This window comes from Sphaerodactylus townsendi, linkage group LG04, assembly GCF_021028975.2.
Source record: "Sphaerodactylus townsendi isolate TG3544 linkage group LG04, MPM_Stown_v2.3, whole genome shotgun sequence".
Taxonomy (NCBI): Eukaryota; Metazoa; Chordata; class Lepidosauria; order Squamata; family Sphaerodactylidae; genus Sphaerodactylus; species Sphaerodactylus townsendi.
This window is the reverse complement of record NC_059428.1, coordinates 99,329,007-99,349,930: the sequence shown is the minus strand read 5'-3', so window position 1 is coordinate 99,349,930 and position 20,924 is coordinate 99,329,007. Positions and strand designations below refer to the sequence as shown.

The 20,924-nt window shown below is 42.8% G+C and overlaps 1 protein-coding gene and 1 long non-coding RNA gene across 4 annotated transcripts in view; one reads left to right on the top strand and one right to left on the bottom strand.

Annotated features, from left to right (window-relative positions):
- Window positions 1–18,603, bottom strand: part of MRPS9 (mitochondrial ribosomal protein S9) — a 51,200-nt gene extending 32,597 nt beyond the window's left edge. The window contains exons 1-2 of one of the 2 annotated variants that reach the window (XM_048494662.1): window positions 18,448–18,569; window positions 17,612–17,740 (exon numbers count right to left, since the gene is read on the bottom strand). In XM_048494662.1, the coding sequence (XP_048350619.1) occupies window positions 17,612–17,695 (84 nt within the window). In that variant the 5' untranslated portion in view covers window positions 17,696–17,740; window positions 18,448–18,569. Of the gene's footprint in view, window positions 1–17,611; window positions 17,741–18,447 lie in introns of both variants that reach the window. The other variant, XM_048494661.1, reaches the window with a different exon arrangement.
- A 23-nt stretch (window positions 18,604–18,626) lies between these two features.
- LOC125431658 overlaps window positions 18,627–20,924 on the top strand; it is a 50,315-nt gene continuing 48,017 nt past the window's right edge. The window contains exon 1 of one of the 2 annotated variants that reach the window (XR_007244326.1): window positions 18,627–18,698. This is a non-coding gene — a long non-coding RNA (uncharacterized LOC125431658). The remainder of the gene's footprint in view (window positions 18,699–20,924) is intronic. The other variant, XR_007244325.1, reaches the window with a different exon arrangement.

Below are 20,924 nucleotides of genomic sequence, written 5' to 3'. Positions count from 1 at the left end.
TTTGGACCCCTGAACCAAACTTCACCAAACCTTGGTGGTATCATCAGGAGAGTCTCCTAAAGATACTCTGAAATTTTGGTGCTGTTGGCTTAACAATTGCACCCCTGACAGCAGGCACCCTTCAAATTTCCCCAGATTCTCCTTTTAAATCCACCCCCTTTGGCATGGACATAAAGGGAGAATGTGAGGGCCCCAGTTTAAACATTGAAAGTGATGCTGTTTGGGGGTGGATTCCAGTGGAGGTGTTTTGTGAGAGATGATGCTGACATTTGTTTGGTAAATGTTTTGCTGGGGGTGATTTGTGAGAGATTTACATGCTTAATACCCACTTGCACTGGCTTAGAGCTGTTTCTCAGGCTAACAACTTACCTCTTAGGGTTGGTGCGAGGACAAAATTAGGAAAATTGGTGGGGAGAGAGCCATGTGTTTTGCTGGGGGTGGAGGTGGGTGATTTATGAGAGATAATGCTGACATTTGTTTGGTAAATATTTTGCTGGGGGTGATTTGTGAGAGATTTACATGCTTAATACCCAATTGCACTGGCTTGGAGCTGTTTCTCCAAGTAATAACCTACCTCATAGGGTTGGTGTGAGGACAAAATTAGGAAAAAGAGAGGCATGTATGTTTTGCTGGGGGTGGGAGGTGTTTTGTGAGCTGGTGCAAAAAAATCATTGTTTGGTCGTGATGGGGGAGGGTGGCCACCCATATGCGGGGGTGCCAAACTCAGGTTTTCTCCCTTGGCTCCAGTTTGCCTAGATACGCCTCTGAGGAACACTACCAAATTTTTTTAGGGCGGATTGTAATATCCAGCGTTTCATAGATTTGGGATTATTTATTTTAGCAGGCATGGAACACCAGGGGAAGGAAGGAAGGCAACATGCAGGGAAGGCATAAAACTCCTTAGATCCCAAATTCATTAGAATTCTACCCATTGAAGTCTTCTGTACACAAAAATGTTTGTTTCCTAACTTTTTGGAAATATAACTCAAGATATTGGAGAGGGCAAATTTCAAGCTAGAAACGTCACTGAACTTAATTGGGATTATTTCAAAGTAAGATTGCTGTAGTCCCATGTTCTGCATGCATGCAAGAAATATTCCCCTATATCAGTCTCAACAAATGTTTCAATGGCTTTTAAAAACTTCAGATAATGAGGAACCAAGCCTTCCAATAGCCGCAAGTTCCCTTGCCTACCTCATTGACTAAGGCAGGTGTAACAGGGTGTGGAAGCTCAGACTCCCTTTTTGGAGTCTGCCTCACTCCAACTCTCCCCAGTGAAATAAAAGAAGGAACCTCTGACAAAAATGACAGACACCTCCTTTGTAGGCACACTGAAAAAGTAGACTGGAACTTCGGGTAACGTGAAACAGAATTTGTAAAGTTTATTTTACTAGAATTGAAGGCTTCTCAGTTGACTTGAGAGGTTTTAAATGCTTGTTGATTACAGAAAGTAAACAGCTTCTACTTGCGAGGTTACTCAGTCAGTTACAATAAAGTTTTCCATTTGGTCACACGCAAATGGCCAATATACTTCTTCTCTTAAAGAGGTTCTGGTTCTTAAGCTTTCTCCTACCCACAGGTTCTAATTTAATTCAGCTTTCTCTCTCAGAGGTTTCAGCTTTTAGTTGTTACAGACACAGACACTAGATTCTCTCTGATTCACACCCTTTCTAGTTCACACAACCACCCAAGTCTTAAGACTGGAAGGACTCTGGCTCAACACTCGCCACCTTCCCTTGCAGTCCCCTGTTAAGGCCTAACTGCCCCCTTTATGGACTGGTCTTCTCCTGACTGGGCTTTGAACTGGGGTTGGACAGACACTAGTCTGGACAGCCAAGCTGCCAAGCACCTGAGAGGCGGATTCACCTTCCACCAAGGCCAGGGCTTTCCTTCACACTCTATCAAGCCTCCTCAGCCTGACTAGAGCAATCTGACTTCTTGTCGGAACACACAAGCAGCGACAGATCTCCCTTCCTGATCTGCTCTCTCTGCTTTGGATCCTGGTCCAAGCACGAACCAAGGAAAAAGAACCCTCAGCACTCCAGCTGCCTCCTTTTCTTTTCCCTGGCAATTTCCTCCAGCCAATCAGGACTGGGCAGGACTTAACTCTTTCAGGGCTGTCTGTCACTGGAAACCACTTCCCAAATATGGGCATTTGTCACAGCAGGTTCCTCTGATATTCCTAGTTTGGAGGCTGATATTTCTGGCTCAACAATGTATTCCCTCCCTCTTAGAACCCTAGTACAATTGCTATCAATGCCTCGTAGCAAACACAATCCCTGTTTGAAACAATGGTCCAAGAGACAGTTATCTTCTGGCTTTTGTGGAAGCCTATAAGATATGGCTAGACAGATTTGTTTTTCTTTTAACCAAGATAATCAGTGGGGAAGACAACTGTAATTTCAATCAAGTGCTCTGCCAAAGGAACAGAAGAATCACTGGCAAAGCAGTAATGGTTCAAGCTTGGCAAAAAGCCATCTTTATGCACTACTTTATTTGTTCCTGTGTTCATATTAACAAAGCTTCGCAGCAGTCTAATTATTCCATAAACAGATTACTGGAGTTGTCTCCCTGGAAAGAAACACGTCTCTCTCTCTCTCTCTCACACACACACACAACACACCACCCAGCAGAAGATAGAGGGTACAAACTTGCAAGCCTCCTCAGCAGGCTACAAAAAAGCAGCTGTTTAAAAGGGACATCCAGTTAGCTGCCAATTTTTAAAGCTGTGACTTGAAGCACATCTTTATTTCAATGCTGCTGAGTTCAAATGGATTGCACTTCTATGTAAAATATTTAGGATCAGGGATAAAACCACTTGACCCTTCTTTATTCCCGTAGGAACTCAGACACACTGTTTACTGAAAACACTTCCTTCTGGTTCAAAAACAGCCCCCTGGATCAATTCTGTCACTCCTAGTGTGCCATTAAGTCACATTTGACTTATGGTGACTCCTGGTGAGATTTTTGAGGCAAGAGACATTCAAAGGTGGTTTACCACTGCATGTGTCTACATGGGCTGAGAGAGTTCTGATGACCCTGCAGACATCATGTGGAGGAGAGGGGAATCAAACCTGGTTCTCCAACCCTTACTCCGCTATTAAAGCTCACAATGCTAAGCTAACTCCAGCAGGAAACTTTTAACTCTTCTTTGCCTATTCCAGTTGCAACCTGCAGATCCCACACTGGCAAACAAATTGCCTTTTCAGAGGGCTGTCCAATCATCATGCAATGGATCTTGCCAACTTTTTCACCAAAAACAGTGTCCTAAGAACCCAAAGAGCCAAAAACCAAAGGAGATGCACATGCAGTAAGGAGTGGAATCAGGTAAGAGTGAGCAGGAAAAACCAGGGTTGCATACTGAAGTTTTTAAGCTATCAAGGCAGCTATCAAGGCAGCTATCAAGCTATCAAGGCAGCACTCCCTAGTAAATAAGCTATTAAGGCAGCACTCCCTAGTAAATAAAGCAACATCAGCCAAATATTTTGAGCCATTATAACCTAGAAAAGGAACTGTGAGTCTGTAACAGACTTAAAAATCACAACTGGAATGTGGAAACCCGGTAAGCTGTGTAAAAGATGGTTCCCCCTCCCTCCCTCTAGGTCTATTTATTCTTAATGGTATTATAATTTGTAATTTGTTTATCTGGTGAGATTAATGTATATATAGCATACTGTCTTGATTGTCATGGTCCAATGGTCTGTGCAATAAACATCCAGTCATTAATACAATTTTATGTCCAACAACAGATTTAAGTTAAGATCCAGCAGGCCTCGGTATATTGCAAAGAAAGAAACAGGTCAGTTCAAACTACAATTAAAAAGTTTCTTGAATTCTCTGCACTTCCAAAGGCAGAGTTCTTAATTTATGAATATAATATTTATAAACTGCCCAATCCTCGTGGATTGGGCAGTTTATAAATCCAAATAATAATAGTAATATTCACCAAGAGCATAGCTCTAACATTTCATGCATAAGTTAGAGCATGTAAGTTTTCAAGCTGCTATGTTACTCCATCTATTTTGACAGATTTGTGTGCAGGGATGAATGACTGCCTGCCCCTCCCCTCACACATTCTTCAATTAAATAAAACAAAAAAGAAGGGTGTATGTGGGGGGTGGGGTGGCAAGTGAATTAGTTCTCATGCACGTTCACACAAGATAGAAACTGCCCAGTGCTAAAGTTTTAAGAGTTCACAGAAATGCAGGAAGGTGCAAGATGGAAGGTAAAAAGTTGGCCAGCTGAGAAATCACAGACTGCTTTAAGGACACCCTGTGAGAACACGACTGAGATTAGATTTTATCCAGGACTGCCTGCAAATTCACAGCAAATTCTGGGAGATAAGGTGCATCTTATTTTCACCATAGAATTGCACTGTCATTCAGTTACAGACACATGTAGGCTTACTCCTGCTGAAGCTCAACGAAATGACTGGCAAATAGCATGGCCATGACTAATTCCCTTTTCCTAGAAGTCCTGTGAAACATTTGGGAAATTTTACCATAGCTAATTTAGGTATACACTGGGTTTTTCTTGCCCTGTTCCACATATTGACAGATAGAGGCATTTCAGCAATGCAGCAGCTGTCCTTTAAGAGACACACTAGCCACATAAAGCACATATACATACTGGTGAATTCTACACAGAATGTATTGTCGAAGGCTTTCACGGCTGGATTCAACTGGTTCTGGTGGTTTTTCCAGGCTGTGTTGCCATGGTCTGGTGGATCTTGTTCCTAACGTTTCGCCTGCATCTGTGGCTGGCATCTTCAGAGGTGTATCACATGTGTGTAACAGACTTCCCTCTGTGATACACCTCTGAAGATTTCAGCCACAGATGCAGGTGAAATGTTAGGAACAAGATCCACCAGACCACGGCCACACAGCCCTGAAAACCCACCAGATCTAGACAGAATGTATCTCACGGATGCCATTTCCAGTGGCTTCCTTTGATGAATGCTGAGTATATTCTACCAACTAATCAAGTAATAATTTTGCAATACATTACGTCACGGCTGTTAAAGCAAAACCAAGCAGGACTGTGTAGTAAGGATTTGCACTTCACTGACTGAAGATTCCAAGGTATGTATCAAGAAGGTGACAATACTTGGGCCCCAAAAGTAATTTAGTATTGGAGACATTCTATTGGCTTCCTGATCAAAATGTTCAAAGTGATCTCAAGATGGAGAATGAAATTAGGGAGGCATCAAAAGATGATGAAGTAGTAATAATGGGAAATTTTAATTACCCTCATATTGACTGGTAATACATGCTCCAGTCAAGCCAATCAGGTAACATTTCTAGACATCCTCAATGACTGAGTCCAACCAGTGAGAAGGTGACTCCAGATTTCATACTCAGTGGTGCTGCCAAAGACTGAGCGCAGGATGTGGATGTAGTTGAACCAATGAGCAATAGTGACCACAATGACATCAGATTTATGGGAAACTGCCAGGGAAATCTCACACAATTACACTTGACTATAAAAGAAGGAACTTCTCTAAAATGAGGAGCCTGGTAAAAAGGAACAGTTAAGGAGGGTTAAATCTCTGGAAAATGCTTCGGGGTTCCTCAAGTCCTCAATACTAGACACTTAGCTAGATCATAAATCACATATCAGGAAAGGTAGCATAACGTCCATGAAGTCAGTGCCATGGCTAACAGTTAAGATTTTATTTATTTATTATTAGTTTTGCTATACCGCCCACTCCCGAAGGGCTCTGGGAGATGTACAATCCAACACCAAGAACATAAGAAAGAGCCTGCTGGATCAGATCAGATCCATCTAGTCCAGCACTCTGCTACTCGCAGTGGCCCACCAGATGCTGCTGCTCCCGATGTCATGCCCCCACAGAGCCTTTGTTTATTTCCCCTTTAGTTTCCCCACAGTTAGTATGGGTTTAGCTATGTTTTGTACAGTATTCAGTGGGAGGGAACCGAATTTAGTTCTGTCCCTTTAAGAAGCCCTAGGGCTGGTGTTCTACGGCAGTTATTACCCAGCAACCTGTCTGATTTGGCAGTTAGGGGCCAACGGAAGCTGGGTGACAGCAGCAGTTAGGTGCCAACGGAAGCTGGGTGACAGCAACAAGTTAGACAGTCCAAGATGTTTTAGACTCTCAGTATTTAAGTTAAACAGTCAAAGATGTTATAGATTCACAGTATTTAAAGTTAAACAGTTATAGATATTTATAGTCTCACAGTATTTACAATAAATTCCAAGTAGACTCCAGAAAGTTTCTGCAACAAAGTAACCTTTATCTAAGCTAGACCCGGAGGAGCTGTCAGAGGTCTGTTAACATTGTTACAATTAAAGCTTTAAGTATTGAACTGTTAACTGAGTCAGTGAGTCTTACATCTCTGCTTTTGGCGGCGTATGAGGCACTCCAAATAACCAACACCTTTGGGGAGCAGGAACAGTCTAACTTTGAGTCTAACTTGAATAAGCCTCTAGTTTCCAAAAGGCCGAATTGAAAGTTTCGAAGTCGGTGAGGAAGCAAGGCAGGGAGCCTTTGCAGTAAAAGGAACAAAGAAAGTCTGGCCTCACGCGAACAGTAAGAGATTGGTTCCTATAAGCCCCAAAGAAGCTGGGCATAGGAAAGTTGAAGTCTTCTTTGCTAGGAGCACTGGCAAGAAGAGAGAGAGGGTGTGGTCTCCTATAAGCCCTAAAAAAAGAAGCTGGGCATAGGAAAGTTGAAGTCTTCTTTGCTAGGAGCACTGGCAGAAGAGAGAGATTGGTCCCCTATAAGCCCCAAAGAAGCCTGGGCATAGGAAAGTTGAGAATGTCTCTTTGCTAGGAGCACTGGCAGAAGAGAGATTGACACCCTATAAGCCCCTAAAGAAGCTGGGCATAGGAAAGTTAGAAGTCTTCTTTGCTAGGCAGCACATCGGCAGAAGAGAGAGGTGGTTCCCTCTACAAGCCCTAAAGTAGCTACTATAGGAAATTGGAAGTCTTCTTTGCTAGGAGCTTTAAAACCGGCAATGCAAGAAAGAGAAAAGAAACTCACTCAGAGCCAACAAGCTCTATTTCACAAAGCAATGCTAGAAATAAAAAGCCCACTACCAAAATGTTAGCATCTCTTTGCAAGATCAGGTGAATGTATTGCAGCTCAAAATGCTCCTAAGGCTGGCAAGACCTCCTGTAGCAAGTTATCAATCTGGAAAATGCCTTGTACAAGAAGAAGAAATATTAAGTTGTAAGGAGACCTTTACAACAACGGGTACTGCTTTATGGAAAGGTCAGCTAGGCGGAGATAATCTGCATTTCCCTCCTAGAGCGAGACATGAATACATCTGAAGCCTTGAATATCAAGACAAAAGATGGAGAAGGGGATCAGAGAGAAAAGGCAAACTTCTTTAACAACATTATGTGTGTGGTTTATCCAGCAAGTGCTCTTCAGGACGATTGCAAAAGTAAGTCCAACTTAATCAGAGATCCAGCACGGCTAAAGAAGAACAATCCACCAAACCAACTGTAGACACTGCATCCCCAATGCGAGAGGAATAGGAAAGAGAGGAATGTCTACCCTCACATTCCAAAGAAAGGTTACACCTGAAGTGCCAAGCAAGTGCGTGGCAGCAATCTGCAACTAAAAAACCTCGGGCTCTTCCCAACACATCCCACAGAACAAGAAGCACTAAGTCAGGCTCCAAATTATAGCAGTGCCTCTTGGTCGTTCCCAAAAAAGAGTGCGGCTATGGAAATGAAGATCCTGGAAGATCCTGAAAGCCGATGCAGCGGCGGGCTGCAAAACAAGTAGATTTCTTTAAAACGAAAAGAAGAAATCATTGAAGAAACAAGCCGGCTCGTCATTGTAGGCACAGTTAAAAGCTCCAGGAAGCCTGCCCGGCCAGGCACAAAGTTAAAAAAGCCCAGGAAGCAGCCCCATCAGGCACATCAAAGCCCAGTTGAAAGCTCAGGGAAGAGGCTCCTAAGGCTAAGCAGTAGAAGCAGCCTTGTCAACACTAAAACAAAGAGCAAAAGAGGCAGAAAAGCTGATAACGCAGAGGCTCCAAGTTTTTTGGAGCAAGGCCTTTAAAGAGAGTTTATTTACCTTCCGCTTCGTTGAGGAAATAGAGGAAGAAGACCCTATGATGAAGGTATCTTCCCATTTAATCCAACAGTCATCCAACTTTTGGAGAAGTGACTGCTGAGTCGGAAGAATTCCAGAGTGACAGAACATCTGGCAGCTGGGCAGAATCAGCAAGAACTAATGTTCCAGATAGCGTCCAAAGTGCAGCAATCCATGGTCCAGTTCCAACCACAGCACAGCATGGTTGCACCCAGTAGTGGTGAGTCAGCAGACAGTACCACAAAAAGGAGCTGCCCGCAAGTAATCAACAAGCAAAGTCAGTTAGCAAATGAACAGAATGAGGGGAGGAAAACCTTTACAAATCCAGTTGGGATGCCCACCTCGACTCTACCACAGTTTTTAGGACAGGAGCAGAAGTCTCCTGAAGACAACGAAGTTGTACCTGGAGTATCAGCTTCAACAGTGCCATAATACTCTTACTCCGTGATCATCAGGCAACAAATCCCATTATGCAAACCTGACACCCCAAATTTGTCAGGATGTTTTGAAAGCTACCCTTCCAGAAATCCTAGAAGAGATTTAGCAGACAGAGGCATTCTGTGAAGTTTTCTGATAAGCCAGAAGACTAATACTTAACTTTGGAAAATTACATTCCAGAGAGCTCTCAAAGACCTGAAACTAGATGCGTCGAGGAAGAGCTGACCTTTGCTTATAGCTTGGTTGGGAACAACATCGGCCGTCGAAGCATGAAATAAGAAAAGAGTCTATGCAGCACATGTAAGAAACCCTCACATGGCTTTAGAATGAGCATGGAGTAGGATTAGACGAAAAGATATGGAGCGATCTTCAGAAAATAGAAGGCTTCGCACTTCTACAAAGGCTTAAGCGAAACCTTTTCCCAAAACTTCTGCTATAAATGAAAGATTGCGAAGAAACTGTGGGATTTGACAAGATCTGTTTTCAGAGATGGAGTCTGCAAAAGAAAACCCACGAGCCGCCATAGGGACTTGCGGTATGTTTGGGATCAGCATTTGACTCTCGCTAAAGAGAAGTTATTGACAAGTTGCCCTTCCCCCCCTGAAAGAGCAAATGGGGTAAAGAAGTTTTCAACTACAAAGAGAACCATAAGCAAAGGTAGGTATCCACCATTCACATTCATATCTTGTAAGATTTATATCAAGAATGGCTAAAGAAAAGAAATAGATCTCACTCAAACAGGGATTCCTTCTTCTTGTACCAAGGGTGTTAGAGTAAAGAGAAGAAGTCGCTCCAAAGAGTTTAAAGTTGTAAACCTCAGAGCCATGGTTAGGAAGACAAGAGACAAATACAAGAAACTCAGTTAAACAATTCTCAAGTTAAGCCATTGGAAATTATGTGTCCAGTTCATAAAAAAATTGCACAACCTCAATGACTGCAAGAGTTCAGAGAAATGCCTTGGCGAAGAGCTTGTCCACTACATAAAGCAACAGAAACTGTGTTTTAAATGTTGCTCTTTCCTAAGAACCATATGGCCAACGAATGCAAAGAAAGGTAAAGTGCCAAGAATGCTCCAGTGAACAGCATTGTTCGGCATTACATCAGCACAAAACCACCCCAGTTACCAAAGAAAGAATTAAAAGAGGCAGAAAATATCCCGGAGGAAACCATCACCACCAAAGGAGGACAGAACGGCAACAGCCATGCACTGCTACCATGTGCGGTATGGAACCAAAAAAAAGATAATGTGACTTGCTCATCCTATCATTATTCCTCTAGCAGATGTTTACTCAAAAGCTTCACCGCATCAAGCCCAACGCATGTATGTATGTGGTGCATTAGGACTCGACAAAAGCGATAACGCCATTAGCCACTCCAGAGTTTTGAGATGTTTAACATACACTCAGGAAGAGATAAGAATATGTCATGACTCACATGTGAGGTGCGGAAATCAAATCATGACAGGAAGAACAGAACCAGGATTTGTTCTACGGCAATCAACTGGATGGGACAGAACGCAACTTAAACTACCTACTCTCCTTTGAATGTCACCAAACATATTCCTAAAGATCTAAAGAATAAAATCCCAACAAGAAGCATTGCCACGCATCACAAGCACCTGGAGTCTATAGCAGACAAGATACCTGTGAGCTTGACCCAAATGCTAAGATTCTGCTGCTTATCGCGCACAGATTTGTCCAGAGGTGTTCAGAATCAGTCAGAGCAAGTGAAAGGTCCCCCCAGGAGATGCCATTTGCTCAGAGATTAGGGCTGGAGGTGGACCATTCTAGGCCCAGCGTTAGTTTAAACCACACAAAAGAATACCTGAACATGGCAATAATACCTTCTGCATGGGTTTTATGCCAAATGGACGTCCACCCACGCAGATGTTAGAATGCCCAAATCACATCCATAGATAATAAATATCATCAGTAGCATAGGAGGAGTTGGAGTCATCAGTGTGTTTTAAAATATACACTCCATGATGACCAGCCAGCCTTGTCCATAGAAGACAAGCCGCTTCCTAGCCATAATGGAAAGAGAGTGTCAGCAGGATGAGCAAGGGAAATTGGATCAAAGCACCTTTACCCCCTTCAAAAGAACCCAGAGACAAGTTACCAAATAATCACTCCGCCGTGGCATTACAGCACCTGGAAAGTTCGGAGAGTGAACTAGGAGAAAGGTGTAATGAGAGGTTTGATGTACCCTTGCATAGTACCTCTATGTCAGTGTATGAAGATAGAAAAAAAACTCCAGTGATTTAGAAGCATGATGAATCCATCAGTAATTCATCAGAATGTAACAGTGTACCTGATGCTCCTGTGACCATCAACTGTAGCAGGCAGTAGAAAACAAAGTCATGTACAGAAAAGCAAAAAAATCAGCTGCGGCTCACTGTAAAATCAAGGCGAAGTAGTGAGAAGAGATGGTGTTCGAATCAGAACCTGAGATAGATGATTTGATGCATAAGTTGGGATTGTTACATCCTCTGTGCAGCAAGAGGAGAGATGTGCATCAGGAAAAGGAGATAGAAACATCACAGAGGTCCAGAAGATGATCTCATAGTAAACAGTTGGCACTGAGAGGCGCTCCAGACATGTCACAGAATCGAATGTTGTTCTGGACAAGTTCGGAGAAAAAAATAACAGGTCAACACAAACAGGGAAGTAAAAAATGCCGAAAATATCCTCTCACTCAGAAACACAAAAAAGAATTTCTAAAGCAGGGGAGTCTGCAACATGGCTTTTCAATCCACCACATGTGTCCCATATGGGAGTGAGCATGGGAGAGAGTGATAGGGATTAATAAAAAGCACTCCTGGATGTGCTAAGTCTTAGCCTTTGAATAATGTTAGCAATCTTGCACCTGACGTCTTAATTACTATTGATGGCAGAGGTAGTCTCTATAGTCAATAGCTGTCAGCCTTTAACACCAATTTCATCGACCCAGAAAATCCAAGCATTTTAACACCAGCAACTTTGTTAACTTTTTTAAAAAACTCCAGGAGTGGAATTACCAATATAACTATAGCCTCAGGATTTAAAAGGAATACACTACAAACAATGGCAACAGGTGCAGCGCCTTGGCTAATGCATTCTGGAAGAGATGGAGGAGAATATTTGCCATTGTTACAAAAAGAAGCAAATGGGAAGAACCCCAACCAGATCTTCAAGTAGGGAGACGTGGTCTTGATGAAGGAAAAAAAGAATCTCCAATGGAGGTTCTGGCCATTGGACATTGTGGTAGAAGTAGTTCCAGGAGAGGACCACAGAGTGCTACAAGGTTAAAATAAAGACAACTAAAGCAACAGGTGAAGAAGAGACTTTGCTGAAATTGATAAGCCACAGTTCAGCTTTCCAGGAGCAAGACGGAGATGGCTGCCTTCCTTTACATGATGCGTAGCTCAACCTCAACAAACATACTCTAGAAATAACCCTGAAAGCTTCCAGACCCCACAAAGTGTTGCAACAGACAAACATGAAAGGAGACTCTCTTTGTAGCGGTGGATAAATGTCTTGTGGAAAAAACATCCATTTTCTGCTACTTAATGACTCTTTTAAATCTCTGGATTTTAAGAATGAAGATGGAGATTCTCTTTATTCAGAGTTCCTGAACGTTGAACTTCAGTGAACCACAAGTAGTTTGAATTTCAAAATCAAGATTGTTAGTATATAGATAGCATAGAAGTTTATAGTTATAGTTAGCATAGAAGTTTCATACAGTTAGCATAGTTGATATTATGTATTAGGGATAGATAGTTATTAAGAGTAGTACAGTAAGAATAGTTAAGTATAGTTAATGGAAGTTGATAAAGGTAAAACTTCCAGAGGAAGTTTTAGGCGAGCGGAGTGTCATGCCCCCCACAGAGCCTTTGTTTATTTCCCTTTAGCTCCACAGTTAGTATGGGTTTAGCCATGTTTTGTACAGTATTCAGTGGAGGGAACCGAATTTAGTTCTGTCCCTTTAAGAAGCCCTAGGGCTGGTGTTCCTATCGAAGTGAAAGTTATTCACCCAGCAACCTGTCTGATTTGGCAGTTAGGGGCCAACGGAAGCTGGGTGACAGCAGCAGTTAGGTGCCAACGGAAGCTGGGTGACAGCAACAAGTTAGACAGTCCAAGATGTTTTAGACTCTCAGTATTTAAGTTAAACAGTCAAAGATGTTATAGATTCACAGTATTTAAGTTAAACAGTTATAGATGTTATAGTCTCACAGTATTTACAATAAATTCCAGACTCCAGAAAGTTTCTGCAACAAAGTAACCTTTATTTAGTTAGACCCGGGAGGAGTCAGGGTCTGTCAACATTGTTACAATTAAAGCTTTAAGTATTGAACTGTTAACTGAGTCAGTGAGTTACATTCTGCTTTGGCCAGGCGCAGGCACCTAAATAACCACCTGGGGAGCAGAACACCCGAGCACCTGGTCTGCTAAGAAGAAGAAGAAGAGTTTGGATTTATATCCCCCCTTTCTCTCCTGTAGGAGACTCAAAGGGGCTTACAATCTCCTTGCCCTTCCCCCCTCACAACAAACACCCTGTGAGGTAGGTGGGGCTGAGTGAGCTCCGAGAAGCTGTGACTAGCCCAAGGTCACCCAGCTGGAGGGTGTGGGAGTGTACAGGCTAATCTGAATTCCCCAGATAAGCCTCCACAGCTCCCAGATAAGCCTCCACAGCTCAGGCGGCAGAGCTGGGAATCAAACTCGGTTCCTCCAGATTAGATACACGAGCTGTTAATCTCCTACGCCACTGCCACGCCACACGCATTTGCAATCTCAGATAAAGGAGGATCAAGATTGGAAGCAATACATTGACTTCTCCTCCATATATCTGTCAAAGCCCCTTTTACAGTTATCCAGGTTATTAGCCATCACCACCTCCTGTGGCAGCATTTTTTACACTTCCCAACTGGAAGTAAACAAGTCTCTGGCATCAAAACGACATATGATGATGATATAGATTTCACAGCTGCCAGATATTTAGCTGGTTGTTGGCCATTCATTACAACTCGAGCCTCACCCAGAGGACTAGGAAGTTGTAATGTATTGACGTAGTATTCATGCAGATCCCTCTGAATTTGACAGAAGTTAATTTTGTCAATTCGAAGATGTTTCAAGTTCTGCCCTAGTGTTTATAGGATGGCACTCAGGGTGCCGATTACCACTGGGACGACCTCAGCTGGTTTGTGCCATAGGCGCTCAAGCTCGATTTTCAAATCGTTGTTGTTGTTATTGTTGTTGTTGTTATTGTTGTTGTTATTGTTGTTGTTATTGTTATTGTTATTATTATTATTATTATTATTATTATTATTATTATTATTATTATTATTATTATTATTTTGAGGACTACATCCCTATTTAGTAAACCTTGAAGTCTTTCCCAGAAACATGGAAAAAGCACTGCTTTCTTTATCGAAAAAAATGGATGGAGATAACTTTCAAGTGAGACACAACTCTTCCTCAACATAATTGCCCATTCCTTCCTAACATTTTATGCATAGTAAGCTATTACAATGCCTATGTGACTGTGATGGAATAGTACTGTAAAACTAGCGAAGTCACATATGACTGTGAAAAGCATCTTTGCCTTTTGATCTCCTGGAGGGAGGACAGGAAACTATGCAGAGGTGCTAGGATGAAACTTCAAAGGCCTAAGTTACCTCATGGCCTGAACAGAGTTTTCCTGAGAAGGGGAAAACAAAGGGTTTTGAATTCCATCTTGAGACGTGGTCAGAGAAACATCTCTGGGCCATGGGTTCCCGGAACGGGGACAAAGAACCAAAAGGGATATGACCACCTAAGCAATCCCTTAACTGCATCTAAGTTTTATTTCTTTGTTTTCTGTTTTTCAATAAAAATCGTTGAGACCTCAGCTGGTTGGAGTTATTGGAGAAAAGAACCCAGGTTTTAATGAAACAAGCATTGGCTCTCCCAGGCTTGCTTTCATGATAGTGACAACGAAGATGTGGCACTGACAAAACCTTCTTTAGGAGCAACAACGAGAAGCGATGCCAAAAGGAAAAGGTCCTTTTCCTAACAGGCATCCTTGATTCTACAGCTGAGTCCCCACCACTTTCAGACAATGAAACCGAGTAATCAGAGGACAAAAAAAACTTCCTTTAATTGCGTGTGGGTGCTGGGTCCAGAGCAAGACAACTAACTGTGGCAGCTTGCCTGCTCAGGCAAACTACTCATGAAAAGCAGCTAAACAGGAGGTTAACGGTATGGCAGAAGATGGCATGCTGATCTTTTTCTCAGCAGCAAAGTCGCTTCCTCCTGTTCAGTCATCTCCTACTCAACTTTACACATGTCCTGTTGTGGAGATTCATCCTGGACAAGCCTTTCTTGTACAGTCGTATCATCTGCTCTGCAAACTGTCTCCACAGCAGTAAAAACACTGTGACAGGCACTCCTCTGTGCAACAGCTGTCACTCTCTTCTTCTGCCGATTGTGTATTCCTCAGTATGCTAGACATGCCACAGTACCCAGAAACAGGAAAAAGGACGTAATTATGGCTACTATTAGAAGTGAGAACTTGAACTTAACATGCATGCACACTTTCCGACATATCAGCATTACATCCACGAATAAAGGCAAATGAATTTAAAAGTGACCAGTGACTCCCCCACCTCACACACCCGCAGTCAGCATCCACAGAACTTTGTCCAGTTCTGTTCACACCCAAAAGGTTTGTCACAACACAAGTTACATCAGGTGTAGATGGAAGTTTTGTAAAGACTCTCTCATACCTCTCCCTTGAACATGCACATGTCATTTGCTCACTACATTAAATAGTCAAGATGGGAACAACTGCACTAATTATTTCCAGGGCTCTACAGATCACAGAAACTGAAGTCACCAAACTCACTATATATTCAGCTGATGGGCAGATTGAGATGTATTCAGTGCTATACTGTCTGTAAAATCAGATGATTGTGAATGTATTCTCAATTGACAACACATAGAATGTTGAATGGTAGAAAACAGAAAAGAAATGTAGGGATGTTTTATGCAGATACCAGAATATTTGTGAATGAAGTGAGGAAATCAAGAGAGGCAGAGATGGGTCGTGTGTGCCTGACTTATGAGGAGTATTTAAAAATCTAGAAAATATTCTCACCTTTTGAATAAATTGGATGTTTTATACAACAATATTCACTTAAAATGTGTCGTTTAAAGCACCAGCATGATGTAGTGGATAAGAGCATCAGATTCTAATCCGGAGAACATGGTTTGATTCCCCCTCCTCCACATGAAGACTGCTGGGTGATCTTGGGCCAGTCACAGTTCTCACAGCCCACACGGAGGCAGACAATGACATACCATCTCTGAACATCTTTTGCCTTGAAAATCCTATGGGTCACCATAAGCAAGCTATGATTGGGGGCACTTTCCAGCACTATCACAAAGACTTTTATGAAAAACAATATATAGTATTAAATGTAGACACACAGTATATCTAACAGTGCTATCCCAAGCAAGTCCCATGAAGTCAGTGACCTTATATGTAACTCTGCTTAGGATATCACCACAAGGCATTTATACCTTTTAAAAATTTCACAACTATGCCAGATTCAACAGTACATATTATGTTGACAAAATTTTCTCCCAAAATTTTAAACCTATGGATTTTGGCCATATTTTTAAAATCTTTTTTTGGCAGCATTTTTGATGGTCTGTGTGAACTGACTTTTCTGTTTAGGGTTTATCATCTAGGCAATTTGAGAACTCCTTATCTCTCTCCCCCTAGCCCTGATTTTGTACCAATTGTTGAAATCCCTTCTATACTGCTAGTCTTAAGGGCTTTTGTATTAACATTAAAAGTTACTATCGGCATATATACCAAGCCTGAAGCTGCTTCCGCCCTGGAGTGTCATACGGGAAAACAAATGAAAGCCATTCGGAAGTGCCTTTTTGGGTCCTGTTATTTTATTTTTATATTCTTTCACAGCTGTTATAAAACATTTTGAAAGCATTTTGAAAAAGGCAATTTTTTTATTTTCGCTGTATGGCATGAACCATTGCTGTGTTCAGATTTGTGAGTTGGAGAATGTTCTATAATGTGATGGTGACTTTGAAATGACCTGATGCAAAAAAAATCATTGTTTGGTCGTGGTGGGGGAGGGTGGTCACCTACACGGGGTCAGATTTTGCCCTGCGCTCCAATTTCCCTAGCTATGCCTCTGCTGAAAGGTAGAACAATAATAGTAAAAAGCTCCAATGACCTCCTCCAAAGTTTCTGCAGGACACATGTGCAACAAATGTAGCTAATAAAAACAGCTAATAAACTTCAATAAAAAGAATGCCTACACTATTGAACAGTAAATAGCATACTTTCTCTTTCACCTTAACTTCCATAGTAGGAAGATTAGACACAGATACCCTGTTTCCCCGAGAATAAGCCTAGTATGATTTTTTGGGATTTTTGGAGGATGCTTGAAATATAAGCCCCGCTCCAAAAATAAGCCCTAGTTACAGATTCCCTGGGGCAGCTGATCTGGTCACGTGGGGGGCGCAAAAATAAGACATCCCCTGAAAATAAGCCCTAATGCATCTTTTGGAGCAAAAATTAATATAAGACCCTGTCTTATTTTTGGGGAAACTGGGTAGTAACCAAAGGTTCCCAAATGAACTTCTAGGTTCATCAAGGATTTTTACTCAGGCACAGGTTAGCCTGATCTCATCATATCTGAGAAGCTCAGTAGGGTCAGCCCTGGCAAGTAGTTGGACGGGAGACCTCCAAGGAATACCAGGGTTGTAATCAGTGGTGGGATCCAAAAATTTTAGTAACAGGTTCCCATGGTGGGATTCAAACTGTGGCATAGCGCCAATGGGGCTGGGTGGGGCACGACGGGGGCGTGGCCGGGCATTCCAGGGACGGGGCATTCCTGGGCGGGGCTGTGGCAAAGACGCAGCCACTGCACAGGTCCTTGGGCGGGAAACGAATGCACGCAGGCGCAGGCTGCCATGTACGCCGATGCACCTCCTGCTAGCCTGTTTCAAGTTCTGCGCGCTACTGCTGAGAGGAGGGGCGTAACTAAGGCAAAAATCACATGGCAAAATCACCAATTAGTAACCCCTTCTCGGCACACACAAATAATTAGTAACCTACTCTCGGGAATCTGTGAGAACCTGCTGGATCCCACCTCTGGTTGTAATGTGGAGACAGGCAACGGCAAACCACCTCTGGAAGCATCTTGTCTTGAAAACCCCACCAGGTGTCACTGTAAATCAGATGTCACTTGACAGCACAGAGAGAGAGAGAGAGAGAGAGAGAGAGAGAGAGAGAGAGACCCTGTCAAAGATCAACACTAAACCTTTGGCCTCCAATGAAGTGAGAGTTCTTTCTTCAGACTCCTATCTGATCCCTTCCATCATCTGATCCAGAACACACTCACTGATATCAGTAGGATTTCTTTAGGAAAAAATGGTTCATAAATGGAACTTTTATATATTTTAATTTTTAAAATAAACATAAGTCATTTTGGAAGTTTACAAGGGTCACAAGAGACGTGTCTCAGCACTCCAAATGAAGTCAAGACTGGTTTCTCTGACTGCATACTGGAAGGTTACATGTGCTATAGCAGGTGAAGATACTGCAAAAGGGAGCTGTCCCTCTAAACATTCCCGCATCAGTTTTGCTTATCATACATGCATTAAAGGCACAAATCAGCACAGAAAAGCAATGATAACCCTACTCCCGATCCGGCTTTTGCATTAAAATATTTTGCATTAAAACAGACAGTCGGAATGGTCAAGGCAAAGACCGGAGTGAGGAAAAGGCAACCACATTCTGCACCATCTCCACCATCAGACACAAACTGCAACCATGTTGCGCACACTAATGACGAAACACCAAGCCAGAGGGGGGGGCATGGATGAGAAAGAAAAAGAACGCTCCCAAGCCTACACACCGCTAAGCTTCAAATATTCCGCCACGGAGTTTACCTTGGATCCCCCCAGCAGTTTTCCGGTCACCCTCACCACGCGCCATGCAGAGCCACCCACTACCCGGCGTCCAACAGCGACCGCCATATTAACTGAGGGCACAGAAACGGCTGCACACCCCCAAACAGCTGTTCACATCGCCGCACTCTGCGCAAGCGCGCGTACGTCGAGGAAGACGTCGCGTCTGATTCGCGGCAGTAAAAAGGAGGCGGAATTCGGATATGGGTGATGAGTTGTGGCAACTGTTTTGGGTTAGATACCGTTCTGTTTAAGAGAGCGGGCGTCTCTGGCTGTGTGACGTTCCCAAAGTTTAATTGAAAAGTTTGCTAAATTCCTCCCATTTTGGAAACTAGCACGTAGTATAGAAGAACGGTAGAAAAAAAGATTAAAGCTGCTGGAAAGAAAGCAGGAGAGTTTTGAATCGTTTTTTTTTTTTAATGGAAGAGAATTGTCTTTTCGTTCCCGACGACATTATTCCATTCATATGCAGGGCATCCAGGGGGATAGGAAAGAATTGTGTAGGATCTACAACATTAACAACGGTTTGCTCCCCCGTTAGCTTTTGTAGACAAGAACACATTTCCTCACCTTCTTTTGTGTGAGGTATCTCTTTAGGCAGGTGAGGTGGATGTCGGAGCTACACAATTAGCAGGTTTTTGGTTAAATGGTAAATACAATATTATTTATTTTTAAGTCTTAATGATTTCTATAGAGGATTCCAGAAGAGATACAGTCACCAATGTCCCTGGATCAGTTGTCACAAAAGAAAAAAAAAGACTCGTTTAGAACTTTTGAAGATTTAACATTTATTGAAGCATTAGTTTTTGTGAGGTAGAGACTACTTTGGCAGGTTTAGGGGTGAAACTTGAGTTTGCAAATAATTGTGAACAGGAATGTTTAAAAGTCATGATATAGAACCCATTACAAAGTATACAAGGTAACCACAGTGACCATTCAGAACAGCCAAGTGCACAGTCTGGCAACTCATTTTTATACTGCTTTTCCATGGGGGGGGGGGGGACAGATTCAAACTGTTTGACAAAAAATAAGCAACTGCTAGACAGGCAAAAAGCCACATAAGTCCCAGGATTAGTGTTACTGGGTCCCCTACCAGTTAGCAGTCATCTGGAAGGAAAATGTCATGAGGCCATTGGGAAATGTAGCTCTGTGCTGTCTTTCAGCCTGCTCTACCACTGTTGCTGAAAAAAATCTTCCTATAACACAGATGGAAAACTGTTAAAAAAAACAGCTGCCTCATACTTCTTTTCAAGATGAATTGCCTTCCATAAGCCCCTAAACTCTTACTGGGTCAGTTTAGCAATAAAAGAGCTCAGGTTAACACCTGGGCAGCACAATCAGGGCAGAGGCAGCCGGTAGGGGGATGGATCCCCTTCTGGATGCAGCAAGGGCTTCTGCCGACATAAATGACCTCTCTGGAGAACTTATGCTGATGGAGGGGCAAATCCACTGGTGCCTGGCTGCATGCTGATACTTGCACAACGCCCCCAGCTATGCTGGTGTTGTGGAGGCATTCTACAATTTTTGCAGCATATTTCTATTCTCTATGGGGGTGTTGAAGATTTTGGGGTTTTTTTTTTACAAAAACCTTTTTTTTAACTTCCCGTGCCACGAAAAAGCCCTGTGGAGCAGGCAGAGCAGTGCTCAGCTAGTGCTATCCCTGTCCAACTCAAGGCTTAAGAAAATGTAACTACAATTAAATGTGTCCTGACCTGATTGCGCAGGCTAGCCCAGTCTGTCTTGGAAGCTGAGCACGGTCAGTCCTGATTAGTACTTGAATGGGAATACCAGGGTCTCTGCAGAGAAGGGCAATGACAAACCACCTGTTAGTCTTTTTCCTTGAAAATCTTACTGGGTTGCTGTAAGGTGGCTGTGACTTGATGGAGCTTTCCATGTTTCATGTCTACAGCATGTCCATCTTGTCTTTAAAAGCATCTCACTCATTCTAAAATAGAAAATATTTCATAGGAGTGTTTTTTCACTATTCTCCCAAATTTCCAATTTTTTCATTGGAAAAATGGGGGGGGCAAGGACGTAGGTAAGGGGGGTTCTTGGATTCAACCCCCGCATTCATGTCCGAAGCTCCGCCCCCCCCCGTTTGTGGGTTTTAAAAACATTTTTAGTGTTTTTTTGGTTTTTGGCCTGCAGGGGGCGCATTGTTTGGGCTAGCAGCACCAAACTATTAGGGCTTGTTTGGGGGACTCCCCTGATGATACCACCAGGGTTTGGGTGAGGTTTGTTTCCAATGGGAGCTAATAGAAGATGGGGGCTACACGTTTGAGGGTCCATAACTTTGGACACCCTGAACCAAACTTCACCAAACCTGGGGTGTATTATCAGGAGACTCTCCTAATGATACCAGCCAGGTTGGGTGAAGTTTGGTCCAGGGGGTCCAAAGCTATGGACTCCCAAAGGGGGTGCCCCCAGCCCCCATTGTTTCCAATGGGAGCTAATAGGAG